This window comes from Uloborus diversus, unplaced genomic scaffold, assembly GCF_026930045.1.
Source record: "Uloborus diversus isolate 005 unplaced genomic scaffold, Udiv.v.3.1 scaffold_15, whole genome shotgun sequence".
Lineage (NCBI taxonomy): Eukaryota > Metazoa > Arthropoda > Arachnida > Araneae > Uloboridae > Uloborus > Uloborus diversus.
In genome coordinates this window covers 781,380-798,688 of record NW_026558209.1, presented here as the reverse complement: position 1 = coordinate 798,688, position 17,309 = coordinate 781,380, and the positions used below count along the sequence as shown (strand labels likewise).

Sequence of the window (17,309 nt, the reverse complement as noted above, 5' to 3'; positions counted from 1 at the left end):
AGCAGAAGTATAACTTCATAAATGCAATTATTTTCATTGCTTTTGGCAAAAATAAAAACCGGAAGCAAAAAGCAGGGATTATGATGGAGAAATTAAACTGAGAAGTAATCTTTCATAAAATTAATTTTAAGCAGCCAGAACATTGAGATTCAGAAGTTATCTCGAGATTAAAGTAACAATTCTCAAAGAAAAAACTAACTTGTTCAAAGAGAAGTCTGTTGACCATGATGCTGTTTTCCTGCTTGGCCATCTGTCTCGCCAAAAACGTGAACAAGGCTCCGATTTCGGTCGGCTGAGGAAATAATATTCATTATTTTGAGAAAAGCAGTTACCTAACATGCAAATAAACAAGTGACAAAGCTATCAAGCAGTAAGTGCTTTAGCTAGTGCCCCTTAGCCAGGGGCATTATAATGGGAAAAGCATGCATTTCATATTAATTGCAACTTAAAAGGGTATAAATAAGTCCTATGACATTATGTTCTATTGATTTCAAGTTCTATATGGAGCACTTATATACCGCTATATTATACAAATTAAAAACGATACCAAACTTTACAAGGAATAAGATAACAAGAGAGACTAAGTTGTCGTACTGAATCACGAAACTATTTAAAGCTACTCCTGGCAAGATGAATTTATACTTAAAAATCTGTGAAAGCAGCAATAACTTAAATTATTAAAACCAGTCATAGGAATAAATTTATTAATATATAACACTTAAATACTTAAAGTATATGGTGAAAAAAGCCTTTCAGAAATGTTTTTTGATTGATGACTTAAGGGGGTAAACCAGTTTAGATGGGTCAAATAATCCATTTTTTTAATGTCATAAAATGTTAGTAGAACTATTCAAAAATATGTTGCCCAGATTTCAATTCAAAATTCCGTTTAGTTCCGATGCTATGAGCACTCAAAGAACTGAAGATTCGAAAACGTTCCCAGCAATCTTTTTCAATTGTGTTTTTCTCGAAACGATTTTTTTTCCAACTGGTGTACGTTCTAGCACAAAACATTATAGGCCAATCGTTCCGAAATTTTGTATGAACATTCTTTATTTAATGACAATCTATATGAACCTGATTCTGGGATGATATTATAGTTAAAAATATTTTTTAAATGCAAAAAAGGTGAACAAAAATGGTAGAAAAACGTGAATTTTGTGATCAAACACCTCAAAAGCATGAAATGTTTCTGTTTTAACCAGAATTAGGTTCATATTCTGAGGAAATGTGTTGTTGACGATTAATAAAAAAAATGTACAGTCGACCCTCGCTAGTTTGCGCTTCGACTTTCGCAGCTTCACTACATCGAGTTTTTTTTTTCTTTCAAATATGGTAATTAGCCTTTTTTATCCACTCATATAAACTTTTTCTTGCAAAAGAATAACAAAGTATGTCTTTCAAGTAAGGTAAGTCTTCTGAGGGGCTGTAGTTGTACTGGTTGAGGGGGTGGAGGTATAAAATCGCCGAAGAAAGTGTAGCGAATCACTATTTCATTTTAACCGTTAAACACTATGACTGGAAAGTATAAATCACTAGAGGATAAAAAAATCTGTAAATGGTGTTCAACAGTGTACTAGTTTTTTCAGTTGCATGCACAATACCTTTAACGAGGATAAATGTAGAAGAAGAATGGGGACACATACGATCACTAACTGGCAATTAATTCTTCATCGAACAAGTTAAGCTATTTTCATAGATTAATAGTAGTGTGTACGAACTGCATGTGTGTATGTAGTTTCATTTCCCAATAATATAACTATGTGATATCTATTATGTCTCATATATCTCATTTTCTCATATTTTGTGTAATATATTAAGTAATGCAAATGTAATGGTAGCTTAGGGTGCTGTTTCATGTCTAGAGGGCTCAAACTATGTTAAAAACCTATTTAAATTGTCTTACGTAAGTTTATGCGCTCTAGTTGGGAAAATATTCGGTTTATAAATACAGAATCCTACTTCATAGAAATTCAGTTATTGCGGAATAGCCTGGAACGAATTAACCGCAATAAACGAGGGTTGACTGTAATGATTATAGATAAAAATTGTGACTTCAGGAATGCACACCAGCAACAAGCTCTGATGGCGATCATCCATGGACATCAGCTTCTAACTCTTCTGTTTCTGGCAGAAATGACTTGAAAAAAATGACAAAGTGTACTTCAAAATATTAAAAAAAGATCCTTCAAGTTTGAACTAATTCCGATTATTCCTTCTCTGTTGAAAAAAAACACTAACATTTCTGCCTCCTAAACTGGTCCCCCCCCCCCTAAATCAAGGAAGGCCTCAAAAACCCAATGAAGTTTTTCCTTGATTTCAATGGCGAATCCAGGATTTGGTCCTCGGGGCGGCTGAGGTTATTAAAACTTCATGTCTCCTCGACATCACCAAAGTTCATTGATGTAAACGAAGGTTTTTTTTTTCAAAATTATATTATTACTAACTGCTATCTAAGGGGGTTTGTGAACCGTTAATGAAATTTTCTGTGTAGACGAAATTGGAGACAGAAAACGTGAAAATCGCAAACTAACAGTTAAAAACAACGAGAACGAAGACAAATTTTCAGAATTGAATCTAAACACGACTATTAAAAAGAGAGAAAAACAAGTAGCTATTCCTAATGCCACAGTCCGCACCTTTTTCTCTCCCTTACTTCTTTTAGGGAGTAAATAAAGAAATTTTTGAAAAAAAAGGGCAAAATTACCAAATTCGAAAAACTAACATCACTGTTACTATCGCAGATTTGTGTACCACCCGTGAGTGAAAACAAATTAAATGATAAAAATAGGATGAATGTAGGAGATTATACATCATTTCTCTTAAATATTTCACATTAAGATACATAGACACTAAAAAATTAGTTCCGTTCTGGGGGCGGCTGCAGCCTCATAGCTCCCCCCCCCCCCCCCGGATTCGCCACTGCTTGATTTAAGTCATCAATCGAAAAGTATTTTGAAAAGGTTTTTTCACCATATACTTATAATGATTACTTATCATTTGAAAATTTTTAGAAGCCTAAAATTCAAAATTCGGTTTTCTTCAATTCAGCAGTGAAAGTTATCTGTTAACTTTACAAACAAAATTAATTTTAAAATCAGTTTTGTTTTTAATAACAATTAGAAAGGGCGCAAATGACAGAGCAATTATTAAAAAAAGGCCAAAAATGAAACTGGTCTAAGCACATTAGTACCAAACAAACATTACATTGACATACTTGCCAACCCTACTGTTTTTAATGGGAGACTCTCGTTTTTTGCTTCCATTTCCCGATTTTCCGTTTTTTTACGGTTTTCTCCCGTTTTTGCACTTTTATCAGTCAATCATGAAAAAGTTTCACTTTCTTGTCAATAGATGGCATCCTTTTCTTGTCTACCAATGTCAGGGAATAAGAATTTTTCCAGTTAATAACTCATTTTGTTTGAATTAATTTTTTGGAAGCTTACCACTTTGCATGTTCAACAAAACATGTGCTTTACCGAAAATTGCAGCAATTTCAATCCTTTTGCATCTTGAATATATTTCAATTATTTTGGAAGTTTGAAGTTATTTTAACATGAGCTACTCTATACCTACTTAATTTGTATTTTATTTTAATTATATATCAATTTTTCTTTTTTCGGATTTTAGTAATTAAATTTTTGTAGCTACTTTTTTGGTAGAGACTGACGAATGTACGAAACTTTAAGCTAATTCACTCCTTAGTCTTTAGTTTTTCCTTTGCAGCATATTTTTTTTTGCTGCTACCAATTAGCTTACATCTTTGAAAAATCCCCATTGCACTTTAAATTTAGTATTCATGTTATTTAAGAACATAATTTAATAATTCTGTTAAGAAAATATGTCGCTGGTGAATCGCCTATATACCTCTAGAGGAATCTCCTGTTTTTCTTTCTTTTAAGGTTGGCAAGTATGCATTGAAAATGAAGGTTTAGGCTAAACAGATCAAAAATTTCAAGTGCAAGTAAATCAAAGAGGTAGCGAACAGATATGAACATAGTCATATAAGAAAATAATAGACACACCCCATTTCGTCATTGTCAGATACTGTCTCTGAGAATAACATGAATGAAATATGATTTATACAAATACAAAAGTGACGACCAGCAACAGGCTCTGGGCCCAGCTAGACTGGTCCTAGTCCATTTACAATCCCCAGTGAAGATCAATGGAACTCTTAAAACTATCTACTCCTTTGCTCATGACCACCTCTTCCGGTAAGCTGTTCCACTACCCTGCTATAATAATCATTTTTCCTAACGTCCACGTTAGCCTGAGATTTAAATAGCTTAAAACAATGACCCCTCGTCCTGTTTTCAGTGCTAAACTTCGGCCCCGTAACATCTTTCGTTTTAATAAATTTAAACAGCTGAATCATGTCCCGTCGCTCTCTAATTTGCTCGAGACTGTACATTTTTAGCCTTCTAAGCCTGGAATCGTAGTCAAAATGAGAAAGTCCATTTATTAGCCTTGTAGTTCGCCTTTGAACCCTTTCCAATACATTAATTTGAATCTGAGCTGAAATTTTTATGCAGCAGAAACAAAAAATTCACATCAGACATTTTGTCAATTTAAAACATCATCTACATTAATGTATCAGAAAAAAGCATACCACAAAACCTTCATCTTGAACCATTATCTTCAACAAAATATCTACGACTCTTTGTTTCTGAGCTATCCTATAAGAAAATATTAAACATTTAACTTAAATTTAGTTTAAGGCAAGACGCTCACTGATGCTCTTTTATGTGCATAGCGTATCTGTTATAATTTCAAGTTTTCAAAAAAGAAGAAAAGAATAGGTATAGCCTATGTCAATGCGGGCAAGGGTTTACCTTTACAGCCTCAGAAGTTTTTTAACTTAACAGTTGTCAGAATTTGGAAAAACATAAGTTACAGGCATATTTTTGCTTTCCTCCAAAAACCTTTTTGGCCTGCATCCAATTTGCCTAAGATGGCAAACTGGATGCCATCACTTGCAATTTTCAACCAAAACTTCAAACTGCATATCTCCAGAACGGTGCTCGATATTTTTTTTTATTTGAATAATAATTACAGTAAAACCTCACTACAACACTATCTGATACAACGATAAAGCCCTCTACTACGATAATATTTCATGGTCCCGGTGAACTCGCATAGGAATTAATGTTATCCTCCTCTCAATATTGCGATATTCTCTACAACAATAAACCCCTGTAAAACGATTTTTTTCTTAATTTTCAACCCCCCTTTGTTACGATAATTTGGTTTTCAAATAATGAAAAAATCCTATTGTATCAACTTTTGCTCTTTTTTTTCCGTTTTTTCTGACAAGAGAAGACTTACTGTTTAAGGTACACTTATTTCTTTTCACCACTATAAGAATAATTAAAAATATTACAACCCATTTTTGAACTTCAAAGTTTTAGTAAGAACAACAGACAAATTATATTAAGAAAATACTCAAGGAATCCAACAAAATAACGGGTAAAACTACTAATAACTACTAATTCCAACTAATAAATGGGTTTGTAGTACAACAAATGAAAAATTCCTTTTTTAAACCTATAATAATAGAACTCATTCCTAGGACAGGAGAAGGACATAAAACCTCGGGACAAACTTTGAAATGTCGTACCTTGCTTATTTAAATGATTAAATGTAGTTCAAGGATGTTATTTTACACCTTTAAGTAAAAAATAATTTAGTACTTCAAATAAAATTTGTGGAATGTTGATATAACATTTAAAAATAATTTAAGTATTTTGGAGAAACGAATGGGGACAGGCCAAGAGAGCGACTTTCTGGTTATTCAAAAAAAATTTTTAAGAAAAAATAAATGAGTTATTGTTTTAATAGGAATGGAATAACATCGGAAAAGTTACTTCTAACTATTAAAAAAAGAAAAAAAAATCTAGGCCCAACAATCCTTGTGTTTGGCTCCTGGGACATAATACTGTTAGGATTTTGGAGAATCACCCAAATACATTTATACCCAAGTAGTGCATAAACTATAACATTAAAACAAAAAAAAAACCCTATTGTATTCCCAAAATAAAGTAGGTCCTCGATAAAACAATATATCCCTCTACAACAATAGATTTCTTTGGTCCCCAAAATATCGTTGTAGCAAGGTTTTACTGTATTTTCCCAAAACAGGATATGCACAATTTGGAAATATTTGATTGATTTTTCTTGCCACAGTGCTTTAAAAAAAAAAAATTAATTTTTTCCAAAAATGCCAATTTTAAAAAGTTTGATTTTCTTCACTATTGAGTAATACATTCTCTAAAAAGAAGAGCTTCCATTTTTGAGTTTAACAGGTTTTAGAGACATTTGAAAAAAAAATGAGGGATTTTCTGCAACTCGGTGCGTAAAGGTAGACTTGAAATTTCAAAATTTTACTTAGCAGCAAGTGGTCAGACAAACATTTTTAAATTAGTTATGTAGCCACATTTTCACATCAAATTACCACTTTCTCCAGGAATTCTCTTTTTTTTTTCTTTTGAAAACAAGAAGTAGTTAAGCTAAACGAATCTTTTGGAACTGTGCAGTGCAGAGAAAGGTTTTAGCCAGCAAATACTCCTTGTTTTCACAAAAATAAAAAAAAAAAAAAAAAAAAAAAAACAGATAAAGCATCAAAGTAAAAATAAAAGTGTGGCCAGTAGCAGATTTTTTTTTGTGGGGGGGGGGGGAGGGCAGGTGGCCCCCAGCACCCCCCAAAAGGAAAAATTAATTTTACTATTTCATTTTTTTTAACTGACTTCTCTATATAGCATGAAGAAATGTTTTACCTTTTTAAAAGAACACAAATCTTATTCGTGCATTCTTGTTTGCTGAAAAAGTTATGCTGGAGTCTAAGACCAGAACGGCAAAAGGGTTTCAACTTACTGGTTTCAAACTCAAAGGGACGTAATACCGCGATTTTACCGTCGATAAATTCTTATTTAATGAAATCAGTAATTAACTTTTTTTTTATATACATTTTTTCAATGTGTGGAGACGTGCCTAGAAAATGGGTATGTGATTAGAGTACTACAAATGTGTGATTTTTGTTTCTACTCTTTATTGTATTTTACTTATATCGTCGCCGCAGAGCAACAGTAAGATATCTAATCCCAGAAATAACACTAAAATATCTTACTGTTTCTCCGAGGCGATATGCTCTTTAATAACATTTTGCTCTTTTTTTTTTCATGTGGTAAAAAGTTATTAGTTAAATTATACTGAAAATGTTACTTAATTATTTAAATAGTTGAGTCATATTTTTACAGTAAAAAAAACAATTGACCAATAATGTGATTCAACAAATGAAGTACTTATTACGAATGAGATTGAAATTAACAGTTTCATCTTCACTGTTGACAGAGCCAGTGTTGCCAGATGGTCAAATCCAGATTTCCCCAATTCCCTTCCTATTTTTCCCCAAAAAAGCGATGTTTTCTATCAAAATTCCCCAAATTCAAAAATTATTTTTCCACTAATATTTTCATAAAATGAATCGACTTCCTTTAATATTTTTGTCTCCCGAAAATTTTTTTTTTTCCCCAAATAGCGAAATTTTCTTATAAAATTCCCCAAATTTTTTTTTCTTCCCATTTTCACTTTTTTTTTGCCTTCTTTATCTTTCTTTATCTTCTTTACTAATAATAAAGCTGAAAGTCTCTCTGTCTGTCAGGATCTCTGTGACGCATATAGCGCCTAGACCGTTACGCCAATTTTCATGAAATTTGGCACAGAGTTAGTTTGTAGCATAGGGGTGTGCACCTCGAGGCGATTTTTCAAAAATTCGATTTTGTTCTTTTTCTATTCCAATTTTAAGAACAAATTATCATAAGATGGACGAGTAAATGACCAAGCTATGATAACGTGGAACCGCAACGTGGGCAAGCCAATTGGCGAGAAATTAATCATGCATTATTTGTAAATATACAGGGGAACCAAAACACCTTTTAATTTTCTACTGCGGGCAAAGCCATGCGGGTGCCACTAGTCATAAATACAAGCGTCTGACCGAAAGATAAGAAATAGCCAAATGTTTTTTCTATTTGCATTGACTACTCTGCTTCTGTATGTACATTTAAACTATGATTTTTTGTATATATTTATCCAAGAACATTCTTCATCACACTTATTTTTGCCTGTTTCACGTATCAACTAGTTACTCACGCAGAACATTAATGCGAATTCCGTAGCATAATATTCCACATAATGCGAATTACATAAAGTTGAGCAAAGCTAAAACGACACTGTTTGATACAAACAATGTAACTTCTACTTCTTGTCCTGAATCTCAATACGAAAAAAAATTCTTTTTTCCCCCGAGGTTTTTTTTTTTCCCCAGGTTTTTCCCAAGAAAAAAAATTTTCCCCAAAGAATTCCCCTCAAAACTCATTTCTCCAAAATTTCCCCAGAGAGCACCAGATTTCCCCAAAATGGGGAAATTTCCCCCCAATCTGGCAACACTGCACAGAGCTGGGCAAAAGCATTTTTGCACTGTTTCATTTTTTTTTGTAAACCGGAAATCTCATCCGATCAAAACAGAAAAATAAGCATGCCCAATTCTGCTAGTGGTGTACTAACTCTTAAAAACTCCATAAAACAAAGAAATATGCATTAAGTGTCTTGATACATTCTGAACAGTGAACCTTTGATAAACACTAAGTCATTTTATTTCTCAAAATTTGTTCTCACTAGTTATGAAAGTGAAAATAGAAAAATAAATAAATATAAGGCTTACCCAACTTCAGTAGAAAATTCAGGTTCTTCAAAAGCCTATAAATAAGAATAACTAAATTATGTAAAATTCATATGCTTTTTACTACTTTATTGATTTTAAGAGAAACTTACCAAAGCCAAAACATTTAAAAATTCCCGAGTATCAAAATGCAGAAAGGTTTTCAGATATGGATAGATTTCAGTATCTACAATAAGAAAAAACAGTTTAAAAAAATAGTTCTCATTTAGTTTATTGTTATTCACGTTATGCAAGTGAAGATCATAAGCTATCTCTACTTTTTTTTAGTTTTAATTATAAAAAGCAGAAAATGAAACCTGCACAATTCAAAATTAATTTTGCTTCAAGAACTTTAGCTCAGAAAGAGCTATTTTAAAGATAGCATTTAAAAAAAAAAAATTGATCCTGTTCTTTTCTTATTCTTTTTTCAATGAACTTTTTGAATTTTCTAGTTAGTGAGTAAAAAATAATCAAACTAATTAAAGGGGTTTTTATTTTTTGTAAGGCAATTTTTTTCTGAGCTTTTTTGAGTCGATTATTTATGCTTAAAGAACCAAATAGCTAAGGCTTAGCACTAGTTTTTTTTTTTTTTATATTGCAGGGCAGCAATTTCGGTAGTTTTTAAATTTGGTTTCAGCCCTAGCCAAATAGCTAAGGCTCAGCACTAGTTTTTTTATTTGCTGCCAGCAAATAAAAAACTGTTAATTTTTATGTTTTTGAAAAGGATTAATATTTTTTTTTAAACAACCTTCTGATTTTGCATTTACACTTATCAGTAAAAAAATAATCATCAAAATTGGGTTCACTAGGTAAGGCAATATGAATTGACAAAAGAAAAAAAAATAGGATTTTTGGGCATCTGATTTTTGTTAAAACACTTACATTTTTTGGCTCACATTTTAAAAAATCATTAGTCATGAATAAAAATTAGGATTATAGGATAATGCAGTTCAGAGCATGTTTTTTTTAAATTTTATTCTGTCATTTTTTAACGAAATATTCACCTAAATTCTGTATTTGGAGGGAAAAAAATCCTTGCAACCATTTTTAAATTTTATACCAAATGAAAAATACTTTTTTTTGTTTGTTTAACAAAGCTAATGTTTGTTCCAAACTACTACGTCAGTATTGAAAGGCTGAAACGACTGCTTAAAAAATTAAAATCTGTAAGGCACAGAACAAAATTTAATTTTATGACATCGTCATGTAACTTTAAGGAAAACTTCATTTGGTTTTCTATTTCTTATGCAAAAAATTCTCGCACGCGACCCGAAAATCCTTAACAAATCAAATGAAAGCACAGGGTGTTTACATTGTTTTATCTCTTCAACACACGATTCTTGCATGCAAAGGTCTGTAACCAGTGGCGGCGATTCGGGGGGGGGGGCAGCCACCCACGCCCATTTTTTTATTCTCAACGATTGCTTCAACGTTTAAGATTTTAATTTCAAAACATTTTGGGTGAGATTACCCGAATGTCACCAAATATAGTTTAAAATTTCAGTTTTAAAGCTTCAATTTTGAAAATTTTCCAGGAAAAAATCTCCGAGAGCACTCCCTCCTTCCTTTAACTTCAAAGACGACCTAAATTAGCATATAAAATATATATTATAGTTTGAAAGAAAAAATTCAGGAAAAGAATCCCCCTAGATAGCGTAAAACTGCATTTTTAATGAGTTCTCAGGATTTCATCAGTTTAAAAAAAAAATAAAAAAAATACTAGGAGAACCTCTGAAAACTCTTTCTTTTCCTCCTTCAGTCAATAAAAGAGAAGACTGAATGAACGTTTTCAAAGACGTTTTAAACTTTGCAAAATTTCTGGGAGTGAACCCAAAACCCCTTGCTCTATGTTTGATAAAGATGGTTTTAAAATGCATCTTTAACACATCATTTTAAGATTTTTTTTTCAGGAAGAGCCTTCCTTACCCTTACATTACCAAAGACAGTCCAAACTTCTTTGATTTTATTATTATTATTAGTAATTAGACTTTATTTTTAAAAAAATATTATAGAAGCAACCCTGAAACTTCCTTTCTTCCTGAATTCCAACTTCCTAAAAATTGTTTGCCCCCCCCCCCCCCCCCCGCACTTAGAAGCCCCACTCGCTGCCCCTGTCTGTAACCAATCAAATAAAAGCTATCTTATGCGCTTTTATTGTAAGTATCAATCAATAACATGAAAGCATTTTGATATTGTTTCCATCAAGGTTCTTTTTTATTGGTATCATTCAACAGCAGAATGGGATCGTTTCCAAAATTTTAAAATTATTTTTTTCTGAAAGAGCATGCTTAGAAACATACGATCTGGCCATTTTTTAAATAATTTATTTTCGTTTAATATTTAAAAAAAATTATTTAAATCGGTATGCTTTCATTGTTTACACTTCTGTCGTGTGACATCACATATGATGAAATGCCTTTCAATGTTGCCATTCACAGAACAAAATATTTAATTCGCATCTTTACTCACGTGTGCTGGCAACGATAGGGTTGATAGCAAGCGTAGAGCGCAATTTTAATTCGCTTCTTGATTACCATAACGTGGAAACGTAGTAGAAAGATGCTCCAAATTACATCATTTGTGATGTCATAAAGACCACGCCTTGTTTGAAAAATCGCACACTTTAAAAAATTAATTAAAAAATAACTGTTGGGAAAATGAAAGAATTTTCTGGGTCCATGTTATTCTTTTTTGCTTATCCTATCAATTTCAGTGACTAAAAGTACTACTTTTGACTGAAGGACCCAGTGAACTTTGGCTATGATTTTACTGTTCCTGAAGCGACAATTAAAAAAAAAAAAGAAACAGCTATTTGTATTTAGATAATTCGGATTGCAACAGTTACAAAACTCTCTCTCTAAATTGCTTTCGATCAGCAATTTAAAGCGTTTCAAAAGCAAAAACCTACATTTTTGCATAGAAGGAAACAAAATATACTTGTGATAGGCCTCCAGAAAGAACACTGACGAGACAGATCGAAAGGGAAGACACACTAAACATTATTGATTGAATTTTGATTTCAGAAAACTTCTCAATAGGGGGATCATTAGGGTAAAGTTTCATTTCCAATTCTTTTACCGAGCTTTTTTTATTATTATTTTTTTTTAAAGCTACAACATTTTTGAAAAACACATTTGATTAATTTTAAAATATTAAATTTAAAAATTTTGAAAATAAAACCAAAACTTAAGAAACTTCTTACTTTCTTAATAGTTTAAAATACTTCTCACCTTCTTTACTTTTCCCGTGCAAGCTCGTGACACAATTAAACACCTTGGACTTGACATCGGAAACTAAATCTTTATCAATGTCTCCCCATGGATACGCTCTTCCAGCCAAGCAGCAACTAAGTATGGTATGGGAATGGTTAAGATAGTTTATCTTTTTACCAAAATGAACAAATTGAGAATGCGTTTTGAAAATGACAGCACATAAAGAGAGAACAAAGCATTTTATATAATTAAACTTACAGTCATCCCTTGCTACTTTGCGCTTTAACTTTCGCGGCTTCACTACTTCGCGGTTTTTTCTTTTTTTTAAAATCAAATTCAGTAACTAGCCTTTTGTAAAAAAGCAGTCGAAAACTTTGTGCTATGGAATGAGTAAAAATGACAACAACGTGTATAGAGTACAAATAAAGTAGTATAAAAGAGTTAAAAACTTGGCAAACAGCTGTTTCGGGGCTGTCACATGCAAGCCTCTTCATCAGTGCTAAAAAGAAAAGAACTAAAAGTCCACACAATGTGAACCAGCCAATAAATGAACAGAAAATGGAAGGCAGCAAAGTAAAATAGGCATGGAAACCGGAAACACATACGTCACAGAAACAACAACGACACCTATAGTGTGGAAAAACGTCACAAACAGAAAAAAGTTTTTTAAAGATAAGATTTCCAAACATTGGGAAAAGGGGGAGTACTCGACAAATCATTAACTATTGAAGCAGAATTTTTTCCAAATGTAATAGGATTCCCAAAAATCTAAGTCATAAATCGAGGAACACCCAAGAATAACCTTGGCAGAAGAAAAATCGAAAAAATGATTGAAAGACCAACAGAGTTGTCTTGGGTGTTCCTCGATTTATGACTTAGATTTTTGGGAATCCTATTACATTTGGAAAAAATTCTGCTTCAATAGTTAATGATTTGTCGAGTACTCCCCCTTTTCCCAATGTTTGGAAATCTTATCTTTAAAAAACTTTTTTCTGTTTGTGACGTTTTTTCCACACTATAGGTGTCGTTGTTGTTTCTGTGACGTATGTGTTTCCGGTTTCCATGCCTATTTTACTTTGCTGCCTTCCATTTTCTGTTCATTTATTGGCTGGTTCACATTGTGTGGACTTTTAGTTCTTTTCTTTTTAGCACTGATGAAGGGGCTTGCATGTGACAGCCCCGAAACAGCTGTTTGCCGAGTTTTTAACTCTTTTATACTACTTTATTTGTACTCTATACACGTTGTTGTCATTTTTACTCAACTAGCCTTTTGCATGCGCTCGTGTAAACTTTTTCCTACAAAAGTATAACAATGCATGACTTTTTAAGTGAGCTGAGCTCTTCTGAGGCGTGTAGTTGTACTAGTTGAGGGAAGTGGAAGTATAAAATCGCCGAAGAAAGTGAAGGGAATCGCTATCTCGTTTTAACCGTTAAACACTAAATGGAAAGTATAAATCACTGTATTATTACTAGGGGATGTAAATGCATCTGTAAATGGTGTTCAACAATGTACTAGCTTTGTAAGTTGTATACGGTGTATACTTAATACCTTTAATGAGGATTAATTATAGAGAGGAAGAACGAGGGCTCATACGGTCATTAACTGGCATCGAACAAGTTGAGCTATTTTCATAGATTAGTAGATAGATTATAAGAACTTCATGTGTGTGTATAGTTTATTTCTCAATGATTAACAATGTGATATATAATACAAATGTAATTGTGGCAAAGGATGCTGTTTCATGTCTAGGGGACTCTAACTATGTTAGAAACCTGTTTAAGTTGTCGTAAAGTAAGTTTCATGCGCTCTAATTAGGAAAATATTCGGTTTATAAATACAGAATCCTACTTCTCGGAAATTCAGTTATCGTGATAAAGCCTGGAACGAATGAACCGCGATAAACGAGGGTTAACTGTACACTGAAACATTATTTTTTATTTCTGGAAATAATTACAAATCTCATTAATTCCAACATACTTAAAACAAATTATTGTCAAGATGAAGTACATTTGCGATCCCAGTGTTTAATAACAACACTATTTATTGCTTTTTGGGTAAGGCAAATGAGCTTAAAAGGTCCATTTGAGTTTTTTTAACGAGGTCTGACTGTAATACCAAAAGAGAAAAAAAAGTGAACAGTTCTCACTTTTTGTTCCCTATGGGGCAAAGTTAAGAATAAAATATTATTAAGAGTTTGTGATACAACTTCAAACTTTCTTTAAAATGACGACAGTTCTTGAGAAAACACAGGAGATTTATTTACAACTATGTAGAAGAAATATCGTTAACAACTGCTAAATTAATCATAGCAATTAGTCAAACATCGATTAACACCGTATACTCAACGGTCAACCACCTATTTACATCAAAATACGCAAAAAAAAAAAAAAAAAAACGCAGCGCTAGGCTAAAACACACTTTCCAAAGCGAGAACTAAAACAAGACTGACTCCCGCCATTGGCCGTGGCTATTTATAAATATCAAAAGAGAAATTTCCACAAAATTCGAAATGCTTCTCGATTTTCTTTTTTATTCATTCACGAATCTTATCAATGAAAAATAGGGGGACCGTATACTTCAGTGGAATGTTAGGGGGTTGTACGTACATTACAAGAAACTATTTACAGGTTAGGTGACTATAATAATTTTAGATGAAAGATAATGGAATAAACGGCCAATTAATCATAAAAATAATTACTATTTACAGAATTTGTAACAATATGTTTTAAGTAAAATATTTTCTGTTTGCTTATTAAAAATATTTCTGAGCAAATGAATGAGTAAATAAAAGAATGAATGAATAAATGAATAGATATTGAAACAATAAACGAATAAATAAGCGAATATATTAATTAATATATGTGTAAATAAATTGAGTGAATAAAATAGTGGCTGAATCTTTACTAATAATAAAGCTGAAAGTCTCTCTGTCTGTCAGGATGTCTGTGACGCGCATAGCGCCTAGACCGTTCGGCCGATTTTCAAGAAATGTGGCAGAAAGTTAGTTTGTAGCATGGGGGTGTGCACCTCGAAGCGATGTTTCGAAAATTCGATGTGCTTCTTTTTATATTCCAATTTCAAGAACAAAATTATCATAAGATGGACGAGTAAATTACGAAATTATTATAACGTGGAACTGTAACATAGGTACAAGCCAATTGGCGAGAAAATTCACCATACATTATTTGTAAATATACAGGCTAACCAAAAGATCTTTTAATATTTCTATTACGGGCAAAGCCGTGCGGGTACTACTAGTTACGAAATAAAAGTAAAGTCCGACAGGTAATTATGGCAGTCCCTTTTCCTCCTTGCAAAAGCTTTAAAAATAAAAGTTTCAACAGCACCATTTGTCTCTTTGGTCTGATTTGTGAATTAGTGGCATAATGAGAATGGAATGAATAAAAATAACTAAGGATGAAACTGGATGCCATGTTTGAAGAAGGTCACATGGACTAGTAAGAAAATAATAAGGCTGAACTATTTAATGAAGGAATGTAAACCAATTTATTAATAAAGGAATATATAAGTGATTTAGTGAATGGCTGAATAAGTAAACAAAAATGAACATTTCACTTTGCAAAGCATGCACTCGACTCGTTGTACAAAACATTTAAAACAAAAATGAGCTTCATTAGGGTGGTTCAAAAATACATGTAAAAAAAAAGTTTCTCCTAGATACACTATAAGATCCAGATTTTTAGGTCAATAAGATATAGATCTAAAAACATGGAGGTTACACCCCTCCATATTTTTAGACTTGTGGGTAGTAATGTACTGGAAGAATTTCAGCTTCCTATTTCAACTGAAAGAGGGTGCTCAACCCCCTCCCCCAAACTTCATACCTATGGGGAGGGGGGGTGAAAAAAATACATTGAAATGAAAAAACAACGTTACATATTATAATATACACTGGAAATATGCATATACATTGCAATAAAATAATTGTTTACAAAAAAACTGCTGGGGAAATTAAATATTTCTCAATTTGTGGCATTTTTTATGCTACGGCTAATGTTAAATGAAGGGGTCATTGAGCACTGTCTTAAAATTCGAGTAAGAAGCTAAAACTTTTACAGCATAATACTATTAGTAAGTGTAAAAACCCACAGGGGGTGTCCTGGACACAAATTGAAAAAAAGTATTTTTGAACCACCCTAAGCTTCATCTTTACTAATAATAAAGCTGAAAGTCTCTCTGTCTGGATGTCAGGAGGATGTCTGGATTTCTGTGATGCGCATAGTGCCTAGATTGTTCGGCTGCACCTCGAAGCGATGTTTCGAAAATTCGATGTGGTCCTTTTTCTATTCCAATTTTAAGAACAAAACTATCATAAGATGGACGAGTAAATTACGAAATTATCATAACGTGGAACCGTAACACGTGCACAAGCCAATTGGCGAGATACGAAATGATCATAACGTGGAACCGTAACATGGGTACTAGCCAATTGGCGAGAAAATTCACCATACATTATTTGTAAATATACAGGCGAAACAAAAGACCTTTTAATTTTTCTATTGCGGGCAAAGCCGTGCGGGTATCACTAGTATTAAATAAATACTGCACAGAATGTTCATTGGTCTCAATTAATATTTAAATTGTGGTTAACAAGATCATTTTATTATGACAAAAATTATTTTTTACTATCGATAAAATATTACAATATTAATATTAATTTTTAAAAATTGCTGGTATTATTATATGCTTTGATCACCAGAGATAACTTTTTCCTGACTGGGGTAGACTACACATGTAACTACAGGGTTAAAATACGACCAGATAGATAGTGCCAAAAACAGAATTAATATTTATTCATTTCACATTGCCCTACATTCCCCTAATTCAAAACAGAATTTAAACAGAAAAAAAACAACGCATTTCTATTAAAATTGACTATGAATTTTATTCAATTCAATAGCGATAAAAAAATTCAGCCAAAAATAAAAGCACCTAAACTTCCATTTCAAACAGAGCAAAAAATATTCAGTCTTTCAAATAGCCCTCATATTCTCTCATTTGAGCTACAAATTTCTAGTAATACTAGATTATGAAGACAATGTAGAGCCCAAAACAGAAATTATAAGTATTTATGAATGCACTTCTTTTCAACTCCTAAAGCAAATAATACTACAGTTGGCTCGCTGTTTAAGGGGGTCCTGGACACATTTTGAAAAATTTTTTATTATGTACTTTAGAGTTTTGAAATTTTTTGAACTGATTCATCATTTATTTAATAAGCAAAATCATAACATAAATATGAAAAAAAAAATATTTTTTTATTTAAATTTAATTAGTTTTTTTAAAAAAAAATGGGGTTGCTTTAAATTGCTATAACTCAAAATATTGTTGGTCAATTTTCAATTTTTTTTCAAAA

General features: G+C 32.3%; 1 protein-coding gene across 1 annotated transcript in view; it reads right to left on the bottom strand.

The window, feature by feature from the left end:
- LOC129233049 (vacuolar protein sorting-associated protein 8 homolog) overlaps positions 1 to 17,309 on the bottom strand; it is a gene marked incomplete at its 3' end in the record, with an annotated part of 119,948 nt that overhangs the window by 30,097 nt on the left and 72,542 nt on the right. Inside the window, 5 exon segments of the mRNA XM_054867131.1 lie at positions 200 to 292; positions 4,613 to 4,679; positions 8,723 to 8,757; positions 8,833 to 8,906; positions 11,950 to 12,065. Of these exon segments, the coding sequence (XP_054723106.1) occupies positions 200 to 292; positions 4,613 to 4,679; positions 8,723 to 8,757; positions 8,833 to 8,906; positions 11,950 to 12,065 (385 nt within the window).